This window comes from Crinia signifera, chromosome 3 (assembly GCF_055691185.1).
Source record: "Crinia signifera chromosome 3, ASM5569118v1, whole genome shotgun sequence".
NCBI classification, from domain to species: domain Eukaryota; kingdom Metazoa; phylum Chordata; class Amphibia; order Anura; family Myobatrachidae; genus Crinia; species Crinia signifera.
In genome coordinates, this window is record NC_139219.1 from 76,681,605 (window position 1) to 76,702,907 (window position 21,303).

At 41.4% G+C, this 21,303-nt stretch overlaps 1 protein-coding gene across 4 annotated transcripts in view; it reads left to right on the forward strand.

Moving 5' to 3' along the window:
- MAP4K3 (mitogen-activated protein kinase kinase kinase kinase 3) overlaps nucleotides 1-21,303 on the forward strand; it is a 249,756-nt gene that overhangs the window by 129,735 nt on the left and 98,718 nt on the right. For all 4 annotated transcript variants that reach the window (XM_083176045.1, XM_083176044.1, XM_083176047.1 and 1 more), the window contains exons 6-12: nucleotides 3,664-3,711; nucleotides 5,453-5,495; nucleotides 14,974-15,046; nucleotides 16,976-17,107; nucleotides 17,673-17,735; nucleotides 17,834-17,915; nucleotides 19,636-19,746. In XM_083176045.1, coding sequence (XP_083032171.1) covers nucleotides 3,664-3,711; nucleotides 5,453-5,495; nucleotides 14,974-15,046; nucleotides 16,976-17,107; nucleotides 17,673-17,735; nucleotides 17,834-17,915; nucleotides 19,636-19,746 — 552 coding nt within the window. The remainder of the gene's footprint in view (nucleotides 1-3,663; nucleotides 3,712-5,452; nucleotides 5,496-14,973; nucleotides 15,047-16,975; nucleotides 17,108-17,672; nucleotides 17,736-17,833; nucleotides 17,916-19,635; nucleotides 19,747-21,303) is intronic.

A 21,303-nucleotide genomic window follows, 5' to 3' on the forward strand; every position in this document is an offset into this window, starting at 1 on the left:
TGCCTCGGGTTGAGGGTCCACGACCAAAACCATTTATTTATGCTCAAAGTGATGGGCAAAACCAGTGCTGGCGGCTGCCAGTCATAAAAGATATGAACACTTGGATACACAGCTATGTTCCCCACCATATTACTGAACCTGAGGGTGACCGTTAAGCACATTTTACTTTTATTATTTATCCTGAGGAAACTTTTTGACTAGGGGTGCCGTGAACAAATGCTGATATTCTTTGGAGCCCTGGTCTAGAAAGTTTGGGAACCACTGGCCTAGACCCTAGAACTTTTGTGCTCAAGCATGGATATCACTAAAACATGGAGTCTGCATTGAGGACCAAGGTTGGGAAAGACTGCCTCGGAGCAGAATACATACTATTGGCCCCTGGTCGGCGGTATGTTGGCAGCCCGTAGACCGGCAGCACTTTGCCAATAATTAGAATCCCAACAGAGGCTGGGAAAGTTTCTTAACCAATACCCCTAACTTTCCCTACCTGATGCCTAATACAGAGTACCTGGCATACTTAATATCAGAATCCTGGCATCTCTAGTGATGTCAGTATTATTCTGGTGCTGGCATTAGGGCCACTGGTCGGGATTCTGGCACCGGGATTTCCTCGGTCTGTATCCTGATCGCCAGCTTGCAGACCGCATCCCCTTAGAGCCTGTAATCACATGACAAAACATCAGTTTCACAGGCAAACAAACCCTATACGTTTAGCTTTAACAAAAACATTGCCTGCGCAAAGAAACTTTAAAAGTCATGACGTTCATTCCACAAAATAGTGGTTACCATCTAGTGCTACAACTTTTGCTTTTAATGTGTTATGTTCTGTTCATGCAGCTGCATCCTGGAATTCATATCCGTGTGACTGTGTGTGCGCACACTGGCAAGCTGTCCTACCATTCGCAAGCATGACAATATAGCATCCTGCAAGGTGCTACAGCCTGCACCACACCCACAGTCCTTCAGTAACTTGTCAGTTTGTAGCGAAGTCTAACGCACTTTCTTTTTATATTATTGTGGTTCTTCCTGATGAGATGCACAGTGTAGCTTGTTCAAGCAGTAGAATTGTGAAGTCATATTAAGAGAAAGTGTTAGACATCACATAAACTGTAATGACAAGTGCTATCCTGACAGGCGCTTGTAACGCCTGCAGTGTTTGTTACCTACTCCCAAGCTTGTAACTATAGGTTTTTATTATCTATCTTCAGCTCTCTGGTTTCACTGCTGTACAATCCAATCCAATGTAATGTGAATAGGATGCCATGCAGTAAACCCACTCAGTGCTAAATAAGCATGTGTTCTTTCTCCCAGAGTGGAGCGTTTATGTTTGGTATGCACCCTATGACTTAATCAATATGTGTCAGCAGATTCCTTAACACTCCCATGGTAATTATTGTGCCTTCCACCCCTCCGCATTGTGAAGCAAGGCTGTCATTGTAATACTAGAGTGCTGCTTCTGCTTCCTCATTCCTTTGGGCTAAATGAAGAGAAACAGATTCTGCTACAGCTCCTTGAAAATCCTCACATGCCCCACGTCTGTATTATATCACCTGTGTCCAAAGATATTATTCTAGACTGTGTGTTACTTCTTGATGTGTATTCTACTTCACATGTGATGTTGCTATGGGGCGGTCTACTATCTAGACAGAGGGTTCTAAATAAATAAGAAGTAGATTCTGATCACATCAAATGTGAAGTAGAATCACATCTTAGTAAATTTCCCCCTCTGTCTGTTATATAGTTTTGTGGGAGCTTTTATACAAATTATTTCAAATACTTTGCATTTAATAAAATGTTGAATTTTTTGCGCTTACTTTGCCGGAGCCTTTTACTTCTGTTTTGTGAAGTAAAGTAAACCTGTCCCAGTGTGTCTTACATATTTCAAAGTTCGTTAAAGTGCGATAACCAGAATTATCACTGCATTTAGGGATCCTTATTCTCTTTAATCATTATTATTATCCTTTATTCATATGGTGCCACAAAGGTCCGCAGCGCCTGATAATACATAAATGAGCAAATAAATTACAGTACAAGACAATTTAGGGCAAGTACATGGTAAATAAGGATAGTTGCATCAGGGGACAGGACACTGAAGCAATATTCAGGGTGACAAAAAGAAAAGCACATGTGGAGAGAGGGCCCTGCTCGTGAGTGCTTACATTCTAAAGGGGAGGAATTCCTCTTCGCATGCATGTGGGGAAGGGGGGATATAGAGGACTGCAATAACAGAAAGTCAAGCAATGTACAGTAAACAAAACCTTTTAAAAACAAAATAAATGCAGTACTACTTATGGCCACTGGGTGGTGATACACAGTTCTTCCATTTAGATTATATTTTGTCATCTAAATTGTAGACTTAACTAGGTTAGGATTCATGTGTAATTTTAACACATGAGTGTGTAACATATGAGTGCGTATATGCATGCTGTACATATATCAGAATTGTTATGTAGCACTGTATAGGTAGGACCTCATCTAGAGTACTGTGTTCAGTTCTGGAGGCCATATCTCCAGAAGGATATAAACACATTAGAGACTGTACAAAGAAGGGCAAGTAAAATAGTGCATGGCCTACATCACAAAACATGCCCGGTACACACCAGGGCGACACGCTCACGATGAACATCGTGCGGGTTCCGATCCGATCGCGACCTGCACCCGGGTGTATGGTCATTATTCAGATCCTACCTGCTGCAGGTAGGATCTGAATAACAACCGACCGACCCGCAGGGCCGCGGATCGGGATCGGGCCAGAACAGGCAAAAAGGGCCCAATCTAACCACAATCTACATCCAATCGGTCGGGATTGGATCTAGATTGATGGGATTGGGCCCTTGTCATTCTGGTGTGTACCCTGCATTACCCAGAAATACTAAAAGATCTTCATCTGTATAGTTTAGAACAGAGAAAGGAAAGGGGGGACATGATAGAAACTTTCAAATATATCAAGGGTTTTAACAAGGTACAGGTGGGAGACATTCTTCACAGGAAGAGGAGCAACAGAACATGAGGACATGCACTGAAACTAGAGGGAGGAAGATTTAGGGGAAATCTGAGGAAAAATTACTTCACAGATAGGGTAGTGGATAGCAATTTAAACATGCTTGGGATAGGTATATTGATATCCTTACAAAGAAATAGGAATCAAATATGGTTTGAGGTAACAAGGGGTAGACTAGATGGGCCAAGTGGTTCTTATCTGCCGTCAAATTCTATGTTTCTATATTACACAAAAAGTGAGAGTAGAATAGTGCTTATAAAATTATTTATTTACCTAATTGATATTTTTATCTACTATATAATTTGCATTTTAAATCTTATTCCGTATTTTTTGTGCTTGTGAAGCATTGCAGTTTATTATTCAATGGTACTCCATTTCTTCATATGGTATTGTCATGTGTTCATAGAATCTATATGATGAAAGTATAGTTTGTTAGTTTAGTCCCGATACTGTATGTTTCCTATCTCTTTGATAGCAATTGTGTGGGAGTATCAGTGGTAATGGTCACCAATTATCCTGCCTCTAATATGTGCTATGGATTTGCATAGTATAAGTCACATCATTTTTATCTACTAATCTAATGTTTTGATTTATATTTTACTTCTTTTTTATAATTTCTTGTTTGCGCACATCATACTAATTGTATTTTATTCTTCTTATAGGGATTATATTATCTGCACGTAAAAGGAAAAATGCACAGGGACATAAAGGTAATAATCATTTGGTTTTATTTATTTATGCATAGTTGTTCTTATTCAATATTCTGACCAAATTGGAGAAACCCCATATGGGTCAGATTATTTGTGTCATCAGTGGAACTTATTTATGCAGCAAGAACATGGCAGAACAGACATGTAGTCTTCCACCTGCATATACCAATAAATCCATTATAATGTTCTTGTCAGGACTTTGTCACGGTGCATGTTGGGTCACACACATTGTGATATCAGGCTGCCTGCCCAAAATCAGCTGCAATATCATGTTGCATGTGGCCAGCAAAGCAAGGCTGGAGCCTTCAGAAACATGTATTTGAAATGGTTTAAACCAGTGGTTTGCATCCACTGTGCTGTGGTACACTAGTGTTCATTGAGCTGCTTTCAAGTGTACCACCAGATCTAGAGATGTCCACACCAGTTTGCAGACTCCACCACCAGTTCAACTGTTATTTTACTGGTCTTTTGCTTTCATGTGAGGGCCAATGTATCTTATTTCAGTTAACTGTGGTCACCAGTGTGATTGTTTTTACATATAGGGGATAATGGGTTTTTATTTTTTTCCTGAGGAGGGCAACGTGTTTTTCCATGTGCTGTTTGGTTTTGGTTCGGTTTTGATTCAGTTCTTCCTGCAAAATGTGGACCTCAAAATGAGAAAATCGTGTTTGGGATAGCCTAGAAAAATCAAAGTTGTCCCTGAAAGATGATGATTCGACCAATTTTCAGACGTTATTTTGGTGAGAAGAACCAAGTCAAAACCGATCCACACATCTTTAACCAGAACTGTGATCGCAACGTAGATTGGCTTTTCATTCAGTTCTTCTGAGCGTGACTGTAAAGCTGGCTACACAGACAAAGTTGGTGGACCCACTGTCACGCAGACAGAGTGGACGATTCAGGGAAGTATACACACTTGCCGATTGGCCCTCCCATCCCGCTCAGTCACACTGCCAGATGCGTCTAATATATCATTAGTTTTTAACATACATTTAAGTAGATCATTTAAAAATGAATAAAGAATGGCAATAAAAAAATTTGTGGCTGAAAGGTCCAACCATTATAAAGAACATACAATAAGCTGTCTTATCTCCAGCCATATTCTGTGTATCACACTACTGCATACAAAAAAAATATAAATATTACAAGGCACCAGTTAATGAGTACAAGGAAACTCAATTTTTCCAATTAAACTATGTCAAGTAGTAACGTCTTTAACATATAGCACAGGGGCTGCTGTGCCCACTGCGGAATTTTTATTTTGTTTTTATCCCTTTTTCATTTGACAGGTTTTTAATCTTTGTCACAAGTGAAAATCATTATAGCCTTTTCATAAGGCAGAGTGAATATTGTGTTCTTGGACAAAGTGTAATTACTGCTGATGCATGTGGACCGGTGCTGACAGCCATTCTGACATTTTCATACGCATTGTTTTCTACACCACATTTATACAGGAGAGGATGACAGTGCAACCAAGCAGAATGAATGTGAAAGAAGGATATTGGTTTTTGGATGGGATTAGAAGTGAAAGAATAAGGGCAAGAATCATGTATGCCTTTGTACGTAGTTATATGATTAATAGGTGTGAACAGACACGATAATAATGTCTGTGTGCCCAGGGTATGATTTCCCGAAGTAAGATGAATCGGTGTTATTTAGAATATGTCAAAAACTTGCTTTGAATTGTTGTGATCATTCCTGAATCAATATCTTTACATCCAGTGCTTTTCTTTTGGTTTAGGGAGCAAATATTCTTCTAACAGATAATGGTCATGTAAAGTTAGGTAAGTAATGTTATGTGTTCTCATTTTTGTCTGATTTCAGTAGACTGGTTACATATGGTAGTCCAAAGTATGCCTGAAAATAGTTTTATATTATGCGGGGAAATGAATTTAGGGGTCAGGCACAACATTTATTGTCCGCTTTCCCCCCATTGTAACATATTTTTTTTATATATTAAACTTCAGCCACCGCAGTACTAGTAAGTACTGTACGCACTTCGATAAGTTTCTTTTTCAATTTTATTTATTCTGTAGTAGAGTGGAGTGGACCCGGGCCGGAGGGAGGGGGAGCCTGGAGCTGAGGTACACACACTGTGACTGGGCATGCCCATTGACACAGCAGCCAATAGGCTGTGTGTGTTCCAATGGGTGCCAGGCGGGGCGGCATTGGCGGTGCCTCCGAAGCCGGATCACAACCGGTTTTGATAAATTCACTTGGCCCTAAAAGGGTTGTTTAAATGGGGAAAAGGTTAAAACTTTCTTATAATATTAATACTGTGAAACATTGCTTTGTATTAGAAAGTAGAAGGACTAAACCACAAGTTCTCAAACTTGGTCCTCAGGATCCCCCACAGTTCATGTTTTACAGGTCTCCAAACAGACTCACAAGTGAAATAATTAGCTACACATATGGACCTATTTAAATGGTCTATAAATAATGAATACACCTGCTTGGTTACCTGGAAAACATTCACTATTTGTGGTCCTGACTACCTAGTTTAAGGAAGCTGTGGACTAAACATATTCCAATCTACTATCTCTGAGACATCTCAATAGAACTAAACGTTTTGAATTTAAATGAATATAAAGGAGACATAACTGTGAGATGTTTCTTGTGAATTGGGGTATTTCATGTCCTACCATCCACTAGGACAGTGGTTCCCAACCCTGGTCCTCAAGTACCCCCAACAGTGCATGTTTTGCAGGTCTCCACACAGAATCACAAGTGCTATAATAAGCTCCACCTGTGGATCTTTTCAAATGTGTCTGAATAATGAGTGCAGCTGCTGGGTGACCTGGAAAATGTGCACTGTTGGGGGTACTTGAGGACCAGGGTTGGGAACTACTGCACTAGGGCCCTGGTGGGAGAATCAAATAGTGTGCCGAGCTTAGCGGGGCACTGTGCCCCAAGCATGGTGAGCCATGCGAGGGGATGCGGCGATAGGTGTCAGTGTCCATGTCAACTGTGTCGACATTCAGATCAAAAACAGTGAAAAGGCCCATGTCAACCTTTTGACTGTCAACCTTGCCCATGTCGACATAATGCTTATGTTGACCTAATGACCTGTCAACCTAGACCCATGTCGACCTTTCTGCAAGTCGACCTAATGGTGTCAACCCAATGCTTGTCGACCATCTTTTTGTAGACCTAAGCAAGCTGGTGCTAGACAAATTTAGTACCTCTCTGATTTGAAGAGAAAGGGCTTCTTCATGAAGATTAAATATGTTTTAAAGAAATTAGAAAAACATTTTCTGAACGCCTAATCCGGGGAAGGGTATAAGACCACTTCAGTGATTTTTAGCACCTTTCCCTCTTTTCCAACACCCAGTTCACAGTTTATCCTTAACGAATGATGAGAACAGATACTGTAGCCCTCCAAACGTGAGTCTCTATGTCTGAGGGGAACCGTTTCATGGTAGAAACTTTCCATGGGTTAATAGTCTGGGGCTCATATAAAATCTCATCCAGTTTGCCAGAAACCATTTTAGAGACACACCTACCAAATGTAGAAAGTTTCTCTGCTCTCATGGTACCAAGATTGAACTAAACCGCTGTATCACTAGGTGCTATATTTGGTGCAAGCATAAGAATGCACAGAATATTCTATGAAAGGTCTTATTCTAACCTCCATGCCTTGCTGGTACAGAGCTCTGCTCCTTCCAGAGATCACAGAGAGATGGCCTGGGAGAGAGATCTGGGTATCATTTTAGACAAAGAGGAATGGGGTGAGATATGGGGTAGCACATCCTCCAGATCTATCTGTTAAGAAGATAAAGGAAAATGTCTATAAATTACTTTACCATTGGTATTATGCACCTTCTCTCTTTAAAGCTATGTGTCCTGACATTTCAGATGGATGTTGGAGGGGTGGCACTACTGAAAAGCATAGCTGCCTACCCTCCTGCATTCCGCAGGAGACTCCCTGAAATAGCAGCAATCTCCCTCTCTCCCTCATTAGTCTAGCAATCTCCCTCATTACTCCTAGCCCACATTATACTGTTACATCTTTTGGGAAAAAAGGACTGAGAGACAGATACATTTACTTTGAATCCTCAACACCATTTCCCAGCACTTTAACAAGTATAGTATATCTTACTAAATGCTTTGGGGCTCATCTACATTTGTATATAAGTAATTTTAAAAGATTCCTCTCAGATATAGTAGTACACACCCACGCTTCTAGGTGCCACATTCACAATCTCTCCATATATGAAACTAGACACACCCTTTGGGAGGAGCATGACAAGCCCCCTCAATGGGGCGCTTTGCAAAATTCTATTACCAACTATAATCTCCATGAAACTAGTTTTAAAAAGAAGGCAAGTATGACTGAAAGGATCTATATGCATATTTGGTGGGCTTGTCCAAAACTAGTGCCTTTGTGAAAAGAAATCTTTCAGCTCCTTCACGTCTCCATTGCTTTCCAGTTTTTACATTTCTTCCCCCTCATACACACACACACACAAGCAGCTAACTGAATAACAGGTGTAAGCAGCTCATGTCAGAACGGCTCCTCTGTTGCAAACGCTGCAGGGCCCATAAAGTTTACAAGTACTGAATTCCCAAATAGATTGATTTTTGTTCCATGATAAATTCAGAAAAAAAACCACAGCTTTTTATTACTAACCTGTATTTACACCCGAGTCACAAATGGCATTCCAGTGCAATATTAGGACTATTTATAGTCATTCTTGAATTGTTGGTTGCTAGCTTGAGGAGCATACAGCATCTTGAATTTTTAATGTTCACATTCCTGAGTGCACGTATATTTCTAGCTGGTTATTATACGAGCAACACTCCGGGGCAGATGTAATGAGAAAACTGGTCCCCGGATCACTATCCTGCTACCTTGTTCTGTGTAGAAATGAATCTTAATTAATGCAATTCTACGTTTTGGTTTGCGTACAAACCGTCATCAAGAATTCCTGATGACGGTTTGTACGCAAACCGAAACATAGAATTGCATGAATAAAGATTAAGCTCTTTATTTAAACAAGTCCTGGAGTGCTGCCTTATTCTTGACGATTCTTGAGGGCACCTGCACATTGATTTTAAAGATTGAGTGCCGGATCAACACTACAAAATATATATATATATATATATATATATATATATATATATACATACACATATATATTCGCAAAGTAAAGGATGGCACTCAGGAGACTTTGAAATGGTGATAAAGAATATGCTGTATTTACATGAGACAGTCTACGTTTCGGGGAGCGTGTCTAAGTACTCCTCACCTCTATTAGGTGATGTACCCACCACCACTGGCCACGAAATGGGCCAAATTACTCCTTTTGTGTGCTAAAATATATAAACTGAAAGTGAAAGCAATTTTTGCAGGGACACTGATCTGTTTCAAACTTGCTGGATATGGAGATAGGGAGCTGTGAAGACAGATTGGATGTAGGAGCAGATAGAGACTGGGGTGGGGTGGAGAGTTTGTGGCCTAAAAATGGTCATAGCTTAAAGTGCATGTTCATCGCAGAATCCATCATTTGGATGGGCCTTTAACTAGTTTATCTATGAAGGAGCACAAAATCATTTTGTTAAAGAAATAAGGAAATGTTACACACCTTGGGATTTTTGCAATTGGACGCGGTTCAACATTACTGTGCCATGTCGACTGTGTTGACATCAGGACAAAAAAAAGTGAAAAAACCCCATGTCAACCTTTTGACTGTCCATCTTGTCCATTTCGACCTAATGCTTGTGTCAACCTAATGACCCTGTTGACTTAACCCCATGTCTACCTTCTGAGGTGTTGACCTTGATGCATTTCGACCTTCCACTTGTTGACCCTATGGCCCATACCCGTTGCAAGGAGTTTATTAGTTAACGAGGTGATGTTACTTTGCAGGATTCATCCAGTCATTATCTCATAGTAGACCTTGCAGGGTGGGTACAGTGAGGGTTCTTTTAAGGGTAATTGCCCAAGTTTCATCATACTAGGTAGTTTGCAATTACTCTACCAACTCAGTAGGTGGGTATCCATATTTTAGTACAATGGGCATGAGGATACATTTGAAGTTAATCAGATGTATGTTGCTCCAGAACTACATGTTTGATAAAAAGAAGTTGTATATTTGCCTCTATACTGTATGTCATCATAGACATGGTGTATCTGCCGTATAGAGCATTGTATGCATCTTGTGTCTCTCAAAGAGCTTGTATTGTATACTTAGGGGTGTATTCAATGCGGCCAGCGAGGGGGTTTTTATGGCGAGGATGGCTTGTTTTCGGCAAAAACAATCCATGCTCACCAGCCGCTCGCTCTATTCCATGTGTCAGGGGATTCCTCACCATCAGAGGACGATTCCCCCGAACAGCGAGGTTTGCAGCTAATGCAGGGAGCCCGCTGCATATAGCCGCGAGCCTCGCCATTTTGACGGCCACACTCACTGTTTCCACCTCGCTTTATAGAAATAGCAAGGTAGAAACAGTGAGTGCATGGGGTTCGTTGAATACTGAGGGTGGGTTATGACGGTGAGCAATAGGCACTGCTCGCCATCATAGTTTGCCTGATCAGCATTGAATATACGCCATAAAGTAACCATAACTTTAGCTTTGGTTTTGCACATTGTTAAAATTGGGATTTCAAAAATGTGTTTAAAGCGGTTTCATCAACAAATGAAGCACAGCAAACTGTTTTAGATAAAACCACAGCATAAAGTTATGGTGCCTATCATTTAAAAATGTTGTCCTATCCACTTACATTATTGCTTTGGGTAGCTGTAACATATCTGTGGACTGATACTGTTGCAAGTTGCAATCGATGACATTATGGCTTACAATTGATCCCTTCAAAGCAGTAACCTGATCTCCCATCATGCCTAATAGCTCTGTCATTTTATTGGTTTCTAACATTTCTCACTTTTTCACTGTGGACATAACAGCTTTTAATATTGATAAAACAATAACGTTGTTTCCTGATGCATTTACTCTATACTGGTTATCTGAACAATGGTTTATCTTTTACTGGTCTTGATTTTTGCAACATGTCCATTTAGCAGGTCTGCTTCAATATGCGTTAGTAAAATATGTAACACTGGGGAGCTATAACTAGGGATGGCCATCGTTGCTGTTGCCATCGATGGCAATTCGGCAACTGCCCATCGATAGTGCTTAACTATGCAATGGATGACCATCGATATTTTTACATATCGATGGTCATCAATTGTGTTTAATTGATTGGCCTCTGGGCCAATCATAACACGGGGGCGATGGAGGGAAACCATCTGGTACTCCCCCATCGATGGCAAAAGTATTCGACATCGGCCATGAACCATCGATGATCGATGGCCATCCCTAGCTATAACACCTTAAAAGTACAGTGGAGTATCTGAAAAGATGGTATTTAGGAAACATACTAAACATAAGACAATTTAAAGCTTTTTTCCAGTTTTCAGGTCAGAAGAGCTCATATCTGTATCAGATGTAGGCTCTAATACCCCTTTCACACTGCACTTGTAAAACGGTATATTGCAGTTTTTTTCACATTTCAACACGTTTAATACGGCCTACACACACGCCGATATTAAGGCATTTTCCAAGCGACTTTGCTTAATTTGGCAAAGTCGCTTAGAAAATGCCCCTACATCGGTGTGTCTGTGGGGGCTATATCGACAGCAATGCGCATCCCCACGCGCCACTGGCTGAGATTGATGAACAGTGTCCATCAATATCGGCATCAGCAGGGTTCTCTCACCGGAGAACACTGGCGCTGTCCGCTCGCTCAGCACACAGAGCTGACAGCTCGCTCTGGGGCAGATTTATTAAGCTTAGAGAAGAGATAAACTGGAGATAAAGCGGAGAAAAAGTAAAAGGAGATAAAGCACAGCCAATCAGCTGTGTTTGAAAAAGACAGTTGGGAGTTGATTGGCTGGTGCTTTATCTCCTTTTACCTTTTCTCTGCTTTATCTCCAGTTTATCTCTTCTCCAAGCTTAATAAATCTGCCCCTCAGTGTGTGGGCTGTCAGCTCTGTGTGCTGAGCGACTCGGAGCAGAACGGCCCGACATTGCACATCGCTCTACACACATCGGCATGTGTGTAGGGCCCTGGCTGCAGTGGGAAAGTGCCAGAGTTGATTTACCGGTTAAAGATAACCGGTATTTCAAAACGTTTAAAAAGCAGAGTCCTACACGTTTCAGAGCCGTTTTTTATGCAGTGAGAATATTTAGCAAAAAACAACAGATTACAGACCTGTGATAGGCTGTCCCATGCATTCTGCCTTAAAACATGTTGAGGGGATTAAAACGGGTTGACTGATGTGAATGGTATTTAAATGGTATTTAAAATGGTAATCTACTGCAATGTCAAGACTCAGACCCGTTTTAAATACCGTTTTAAAATACCGTTATTTAAAACCTTTAGACAGTGTGAAAGTGGTATAATTGTCATGTATTGAAACCTGGAATCTGTTATTGTTTAGATCAGGCATGTTCAAACTATGGTACTCCAGCTGTTGTGAAACTAAAAGTCCCATCATGCTTTGCCACAGTTTTGCTATTAGAGAATGCTAAAACTATGGCAAGGCATGCTGGGATGTGTAGTTTCACAACAGCTGGAGGGCCACAGTTTGCACATGCCTGGTTTAGATATTTAGGGCCAAATGTATCAAGCTTCAAAGGGCCAGATGCATTAAGCTTCAAAAGTGATAAAATGGAGAGTGTTAAAGCCAGCCAATCAGCTCCTGTCTGACCTTTTTCAAACACAGCTTGTGACATAGCAGGTAGGAGCTGATTGGCTGGCTGTTTATCACTCTCCATTTTATCACTTTTGAAGCTTAGTGCATCTGGGCCTAAAAATGTTAAAGTGAAGAGTGAAAAACTTCTACCTGTCATTTTTCAAACACAGACTGTAAAATGGCAGAGCTGATTGGCTGGTTGTTTATCACTCTCCATTTTATTACTTTGTGAAACTTAGTACATCTGGCTCTCAATATTTTATAGTTCTCAGTTTATAAATGGTTTCCATGGTAACCTTTTCGACTATGCTAATGTGGTATGTAAGCTGCCTAATGCCTCATTTCTTGACATTACTGAAGAATCAAACCCCAAATAATGGAAGAAGTACAGTACACCGTGGGTGATTCATACTCAAGCAGTGTCTGCAAAATAGTGCAGCTGTCTTTCATTAATCAGTGTGTTATCCTGTATAACACATGTCTTCAACCTGTGGCCCTCCAGATGTTGTAGAACTACATGTCCCAGCATGCCCTGACAGTTTTGGCATGCTCTCATAGGAAAAAAATGGGAATATGTATTTTCACAACATCTGGAGGGCCACAGGTTGAAGACCCATGCCGTATAACTTATATTTACAGTAATTCTGAAGATTATATTTATGTATATTTTGTGGAAATGTATTTAGGTGGAAAAAGTGATAGGCGCTAGTCTAGCGCCTATCACTTTTTCCACCTAAAAACTTTTTTAACAAAAATCAGTTCTTTGGGGTCGTTGACCCTTTTCTGGGTGTGGAGATTGAGGGGGAAATTTACTAAAGGAAATTTGTAAAAAAAAATAGGTGTATTTGTATCCAGAAATTTTTGACGTTTACTATCCCGAAAATACGGCAATTTGTATTCGTATTGATAGCACATCAATACGAATACGAATTGCCTTATTTTAGGGATAGTAAATGTCAAAAATGAGTGTATTTCTGGATACAAATAAACCTATTTTTTTTACAAATTTCCTTTAGTAAATTTCCCCCTGTGTGTCAGCTGCGCAAGTAGTAGTAGTAGTACGTTTATTTATAAGGCGCCGCAAAGTGTCCGCAGCGCCGTACATAGCAAACAAAAAACAAATGACAAGGTAACGTACAGGGTGTGTTGAAAAATACAGTATAAATAGGGGTATAGCTGGTAGAAATAAAATCAGCATCAGTTCAGAAGTAGGTGTCAAAATTGTCGAGGAGACTGAAGATGAAGCAGAGGAAGAGAAGAACAGGACAGGAGGACAGGTGAGGTAAAGAGGTAGGGTGAGTACGTGAGGCAGGAGGACCCTACTCATAAGAGTTAACATACTAAAAATAGGTCGGTGGACGAACGAAAAACAACAGGATAAGTAGGAACGGAGGCAGTATAGGAGGATCAAAAGAGGTTAGGCGGAGGGATAGGCTAGTTGAAAAAAGTGGGTTTTGAGGGTGCGCTTGAAGGAGGTAAGGGAATCAGAAAGCCTGATGGGTGGCGGGAGGTTGTTCCAGTGCAGGGGGGCAGCGCGAGAGAAGTCTTGGACACGGGAGTGGGAGGAGGTGATTAGGTGAGAGGTCAGTCGGCGGTCAGCGATGGAGCGAAGAGGACGAGAGGGAGTGTGGATAGAGATCAGTGAAGAGAGGTAAGGAGTGGTGGAGGAGGAGAGAGCCTTGTAGGTGGTGGTGAGGAGTTTAAAGAGAACTCGGAAAGGAATGGGGAGCCAGTGAAGAGATAGACAAAGGGGGGAGGCGGAGGTAGAGCGGCGGGAGAGGAAGATGAGCCTAGCAGCAGCATTAAGAATGGTTTGGAGAGGTGCGAGGCGGGTGAGAGGTAGCCCAGAGAGAAGGATGTTGCAGTAGTCAAGGCGGGAGATGACAAGAGAGTGAATGAGAATTTTGGTTGCGTCAGTGGAGAGGAATGGTCTGATGCGTGAGATGTTGCGTAGGTGAAAGCGGCAAGACTGTGAGAGAGCACGAATGTGGGGGGTGAAAGAGAGGGAGGAGTCAATGATGACACCGAGGCAGCGCGTTTGGTCGGTGGAGGTGATCTCGGTTTCACCAATGCTGATGGAGATAGTTGGAGAAGAGGGGATGTTCGGGGGATGGAAGTTTAGAAGTTCAGTTTTAGCCATGTTTAGTTTCGGGAAGCGTTGGGACATCCAGGCTGAGATGGCCGTGAGGCATTCTGAGACCTTGGACAGGAGTGATGGGGATAGGTCGGGGGAGGAGAGATAGATTAGGGTATCATCAGCATAAAGGTGGTAATGAAAACCATAGGAGCTGATGAGGGTGCCCAGAGAGGTGTTGTAGAGGGAGAAGAGGAGAGGGCCAAGGACTGACCCTTGGGGAACACCGACCGCAAGAGGGTGTATACTCTACCTTTACACTTTATATTTATATATTTGTGAAATAGCAAATAGTCTAATCTTATCAGGCAACATGCTATAAAATGGTCATTTGTAATCATAAACTTGATTTTTCACATTAAGCTATTTATCGCTGTGCATAACGTTGGTTTAATATGTGTTACTAAAAGAATGAATGTGTTTTGTTTATAGCGGATTTTGGAGTGTCTGCTCAAATTACTGCAACCATAGCAAAACGCAAGTCTTTTATTGGAACCCCGTACTGGTAAACCATCGTTATTTCCTTTATTTTGTTTATTGATCGTTAAAAAAGAGAGTGTTATAGTAAATATGGCATTCAAATTAACAATGTTTTTAATTAGCGACATTGTGTAAATGTTCTTATCTAAATGTAAATGTTTTTTTTTTATGTAATGTCTGCCCATATAGCACACTGTAATCATGTTGAATTAGGATTGAAGTCTGTACTTTGTCTCGTGTAAAACCCTAACTGCACATTGTATTCAACCTTTATTGTTTGACAGATTGTGCAGTTTTCTTTATTAATATATAACATATGCACGAGTACACATTCCAATATGTGTATCAGTAGACTAACAGACATCTAACCAGGCCACTTATCAACAAACAGTTGTTGCATTGTCTATGTATGTGGCAGTCTTTTAGTGGTTTTCTAAAATTAGATGAAGTTAGGTTTCTTCTACACTGGAATGAGTTATCTCCCTGGGCTAGTGGGAAACTATCTGGGGATACTGGCAATGTGTAGTCTGCCAGCTTGCAGCCCATTGGCGCCCATATCAGCATGTCATATGTAAACTTATATGGGATAAAACCATTAGATCAGTTGACCGGTGCTGCTTGATGTTCCTAGTAGAAGGCGGAACCATGTGATGATCTGTTTCCTACCATAAAGGCCCCCATATACTAGTGCAATTTGGGCCGATTTCACGCGATTCCGAAGGATCGGCCCGAGAAATCTGTTGAAAAAGCAGACACATCACATGTGTTTAACATCGGATCCGATCTGTTGCGCAGCCCCGTGTGCATTGGATCTGATCCGGAGATTGAACCTCCTGCACATGAGATACATCGGAACCGCAGCCGTCAGTGCACATGGCTGATTCATCCGATTTATCTTGAAATCCCCCAGCATCTCTTCCTTGCTATTTTTACATGCGATAAATCACATGTTAAAATAATACATCAAGTCCTGAATCAGAAGGAGGACTCCTGTGGAGCTGCCGGAGGAATTCAAGGGAAATCTGATCCGACTTGTGCCTTGGACTAGTGTGGGCCTTACGTATAAAATGCAAGCAGACTGCCGTGTCAAACTATGCAGCAAATATTCCAGACTCTGGTGATTAGGGTGGCCAATCCCGGGATCGGCGGGATCCCGGGATTTGGCCCCCAAAACGCCGGGATTTCAATCCCGGGATTGGAATTTCCAATCCCGGGATTTCGGGATTAAACTGCGCATGCGCAGTTTAATGCCGGGCAGCGTCTGAGCACTCAGACGCTGCCCGGCTTCTCCCATACCCCGCAGTGCGCAGCGCGACGAGGTCACGCTGCGAGGTCACGCTGCACAGGGCACAGCCGCACATCCGCCTCGGCCACTGAATCGCTCGCCCACCCAGCGCTCTCGGCCACCCGCCCAGCGCTCCCTGCCACCAAGCCCTCCCACCCAGCACTCCCTGCCACCCCGCCTTATGAGACTTCCTACCCGCCCATTCAGCAACCCAGCTCCCGGCTGCACCAGGGACCAGGCTACCGGCCGCCCGCTCAGCAACCTGGCTCCACAAATGTAAGCAAATATGCGGGCGGCCAGGGTGTTTTTTATTATTAGGGAAGCCAATCCCGGGAATCCCAGGATTCAGCATTTTTCAATCCCGAATCCCGGGATTGAAAAAATGCCCCGTGATTGGCATCCCTACTGGTGATATTCCTATCATCTACAGAGCATACTTGCCAACGTCCAAATTTTTTGACTCTCCAGAGACTAGACAACTTCACTGGGGATTGATGGTGCAGACGAAATATAGAAACTAAGCAATATGCTCCAGTGTGTGCTGTTTATTAATTCTATACATGAAGGAGGCGGGTAATTAAAAGAAAACATACATTTCCAAAAGCATATTCAATTGGGGGGTTGTGAAGAATATGCAACATAGTCCCTAATAATACCTGATGTCCCCAGGATGGCTCCTGAAGTGGCAGCTGTGGAAAGGAAAGGCGGATATAACCAGCTGTGTGATATCTGGGCGGTTGGCATAACCTCTATAGAGCTGGCAGAACTTCAGCCTCCTATGTTTGACTTGCATCCAATGAGGTAAGGTTTTTTTGGCATGAAAAGATCACTCTGCATTGATATTTGTTATTAATTGCAAATTCCATGTTAAGTTTGTGATTAGTATGAAGTATGATTATAAAAACAAATCTTACTTGCGATTCAGCAAGGGGTACCCCCTGTTTAGGCTTGTCAGATCTTCTGCCATTGAACTTTCTACGGGTCTTATATCACTGTTCCTCTTCAACTATAGAAGTAAACAGAAGTAATGTGTACTTACTATTGTGTCATTTAGATTTTCCTCCATTATCTGTTTGGTCACTATTTTGTTAATGAATATTAGTTGCACGCAGTACGCCTCTCTGCTGCCTCCAGTGGTGCTTTTGTGTAGTTTATTTCGTTTCAATCAAATATTTATCTAATCTAAAACTGCTTCAGGCTATGTAGGATTAATAAAGTTGATTGAAAATATTTGAACAATATATTTATATCCTTTTAATGTGAAAGTGGAAGAATTTATAGTAAAATATTTTCATCTCTAGTCAAGGTTGTGCCTCCTCAGATTTCATCTTATTACACCTCAGTAATACTGGTTATGTGCTTACAGGGCCTTATTTCTTATGACGAAGAGCAACTTCCAGCCTCCCAAGTTAAAAGATAAGATTAAATGGTAAGCAGTTACAATTCTCACATAATGATCTGGTGTTGCTCACACATTGATATGGAACTATTCATATTTTTTTTTCTTCATTTTTATTTCCATTGAAGGTCAAATAGTTTCCATCATTTTGTCAAAATGGCACTTACAAAAAATCCTAAGAAAAGACCTACAGCTGAGAAATTATTGCAGGTAATATAATATTGTGTGGCTGCTTTTCTGTCTGTGTCTGGTGGGTAGTATCTACTGCAAATTACAGTTCTGATCATTTATTGGAACACTCAAAGTCGCCCAGTGTGTACGGCCCGGCGAAGAGTGGTGATGCGTGCTTCCGCATCATCGCCGGGAAAGCTGCTCATCTGCTTGTATTACCAGCAAATGAGCGGCTTTGTGTATGGCTTTGCACTGCGATGCACTTTGCAAAGCCTCCGCCCCCCCCTGCTGACCGAGCCGGGTAGGGGTGAAAGCCGTTAAATATGTATGCACTGAGCGGCTTTCCCCCAGCAATGACAGCGATCATCACTGTTCATACATGCTGACCAAAATCGCCCAGTGTGTATGGACCTTTAAGACCGCTATAGTAGTGCATGATCTCCTTCCATTGGCCTTTGCTCCTTTTTATAGTTACATTTATAGAATCTTGTGGCTCAATTTTTGGCCATCATTAACGAGAACCTTCCTCATCAGAAAATGCAGGATGAGGGAGGGGGTCGTAATCGATGCATATAGTAAAATATATCACTCAGAAGGCTGTTACGTTTGGTCCAATCATACTTTGTAGGAAGAAACATTTTATAGACAAACTCTACAATCTCCTGACCTATACCTCCTAATCTTTCATTTCCCCAGATAATAAGCCCATTAGGAGTTTTCCTTACCCTGTGCCACAGAGATTACTGCTGTAAAATGAGTCCAACATGCACAGGAGGGGTGGAGTTGTCTGTTCAAACATATTTTCTTTTTGGGGAATGTATATTAACAGTAGCCCTGGACTCCTTCAGGAGCTCCTTTTTTTGTATATTCTCAGTAGCTTTTTGGAAAAGGATTCTTATCATGTTTGATCCTGGAAGCGGGTCCCTCCGCCTTGGCCAGCGCCATTTTCCTAGTGATAGGAAGATAGCTCACCTGCACTAGCCAGTTTTTGATTTTACTGACTGTGCTGCCCCATCTTCACAAAGTTGTCACTGGGAAGATGGCGCTGTGCAGGAGGAAATACCTATTTCCTGTATCAAGAAAATCTCAGGAAGGGGAGGGGCCTCGTAACCGGGCATATGCCGGCCCGATCAGCTAGCCTGGGCTTGTATCTGATTTTTTTCTGATTTGAAACAAGAAAAACCTTGCTGATTCAGATGAAAGATTAGTTCAAGTGTTAATATCCCATCTGTTCGTAAAAACTTGCCCCACAAGCAACCTTATTGTACGTCCAGAATCAGTCAAAATCTCCTTAAGTCTGGCAGCATAATATAAATAGCTTACATCTGGTTTGTCCTGTCACTGCTGTATTGTAGTAATCTTGTATGCCTTTGAAGAAATATTATGTCATAGGCAACTTACTGAGCTTTGCTGAGCATGTATGGTAATGATAACCCTAATGGGCCACTAATGTACTTATACTTTGTTCTTAAATAAGCCGTCATTACTGACTACTTACTGTCCGGCACTCAAATGGCCACAGGCCAGAGGTAATCAACTTAAACGTTACACTTCTAATGTGCTCTATATTATAGCATGAAAACTGTTTGTTTTGATGCTGTGATGTATGTACTACAGCTAATAGTTTTCAATTTTGACACAACTGATGAAACAAGTTCCATTTTACTGTAGGGAATAAAATAGGGCAGGCCTGGCAGATTGTGTAGTAGTTTCTGTGAGAGTTTGCATTCATATAACATGATTTTCTTGCTTTTTGTAGCACCCTTTTGTTACACAACCATTAAACCGCACACTTGCTATTGAATTGTTGGATAAAGTGAATAATCCTGACCACACTAGTTACCACGATTTCGATGATGATGAGCCAGAGGTAAGAGTGTTTCAGAACTACAGTGCTCAAAACAATGAATTGATAGTCAGATTTCAACAATAGCAATCTTGTTTTATTTGTTTCACAGAGTGTAGTGTTAAAATTTACGAACACATTATTTTACGTTGAACATACTGTAGTAGACTAGAAATGGGTTCATGTTTTTATTAACCTGTAGGAATATTTAGTTTGGACAAAAGTACAATCATTGATTTGTACACTCTAATGTAGGGTACACACCAGAACAATGTGGCCCAAAATTACCCAATTTAGATTCAATCTCGACCGATTGTATGTAAATTGGGCTATTTCAGAAAATTTCTGATCCGATCACGATCCAATGCACTGCCCCGCGGGTCGTTTAGTCATTTCTCAGATCCTACCTGCAGCAGGTAAGGTATATGAACTGCCATTCAAGTGGGTACAGGTCGCAATCAGATCGGGCCTGGATCGGATGCAGATTGTGAACGGGTCGTAATCTCCACCAGATCGTGAGTGGGTCGCACGATCATCTTATACAATACAAAAAGGCTGATGGCCCTTTATGATTGCACGATCATCTTATGACCCGCTCACGATCTGCATCGTTCTGGTGTGTACCGGGCATAACCATGTATACACACCATTACCACCTTCATTTATTTGTGTGTGTTTGTGTGTGTGTGTGTATATATTTGTATGTATGTTTGTGTATATGATATAGGAGTAGTGTCTTCTAGAATGTAACAACTGCTTTAATTGTGCAGATATGAAATCTGTTAACTGAAACAGTTTTTTGTTATTTGACACACGATGCCTAATACAAAAAAAAAAATTCGAATTATTCCAAAAACCACGGTTTTTGGAATAATTCGGATAATGCATACACGGATACGGGATACTCAACCTGTATACGTTTCAGATTTTTCTTAGTTTTTCTGCATTACTCATGGCCTTATTACAGTAAACTGCTTTTCAGTGATATCAATAATAAATGGCCATTTCATTATTTCTTTAGTTTTCCACATTTCTGGATATTAATTTTCCAGATAAGCGGCCTTATGCCTGTTTAATCAGAGACTATTGGTTGCTGCCACATCTGTTATAGAGACTATAGTTGCAAGCTAGATGAAGGGACAGGATTGCAAAGGGCATCACTAAATGCATTATCTAGGACCACTTAAGGAGAACTAGAGTTGTTAAAGATTTTGTTGGACCCTAGTGATAATTTGGCATAAACAAAACTTTCATCAGATTTAGATTACAATTGCCCCAACCCTATTTAATCCAACCAGTGCTACATTCTTGCCAAGCTCACTGTCCAATAGGCCCAACGTTTTCAGGATTCAGAGCTTTGGAGTGGTACGACATAGATCGGTTTCTGGTCTTCGTTACAGTGACAAATAAAGGCCTGCAATGTAAACATCATTTTTCATTCCTGGAATGCATTTGCTGGAGGTGATAGTGACATTGTCTACAATATGTATTACTGTCCCTTGAGACTTGAAAATCCAGCCTGTCAGAAACTAATGGGCCTGATTTGGTAAACATTGGGGGTCATGTACGAAGTGCTCATGA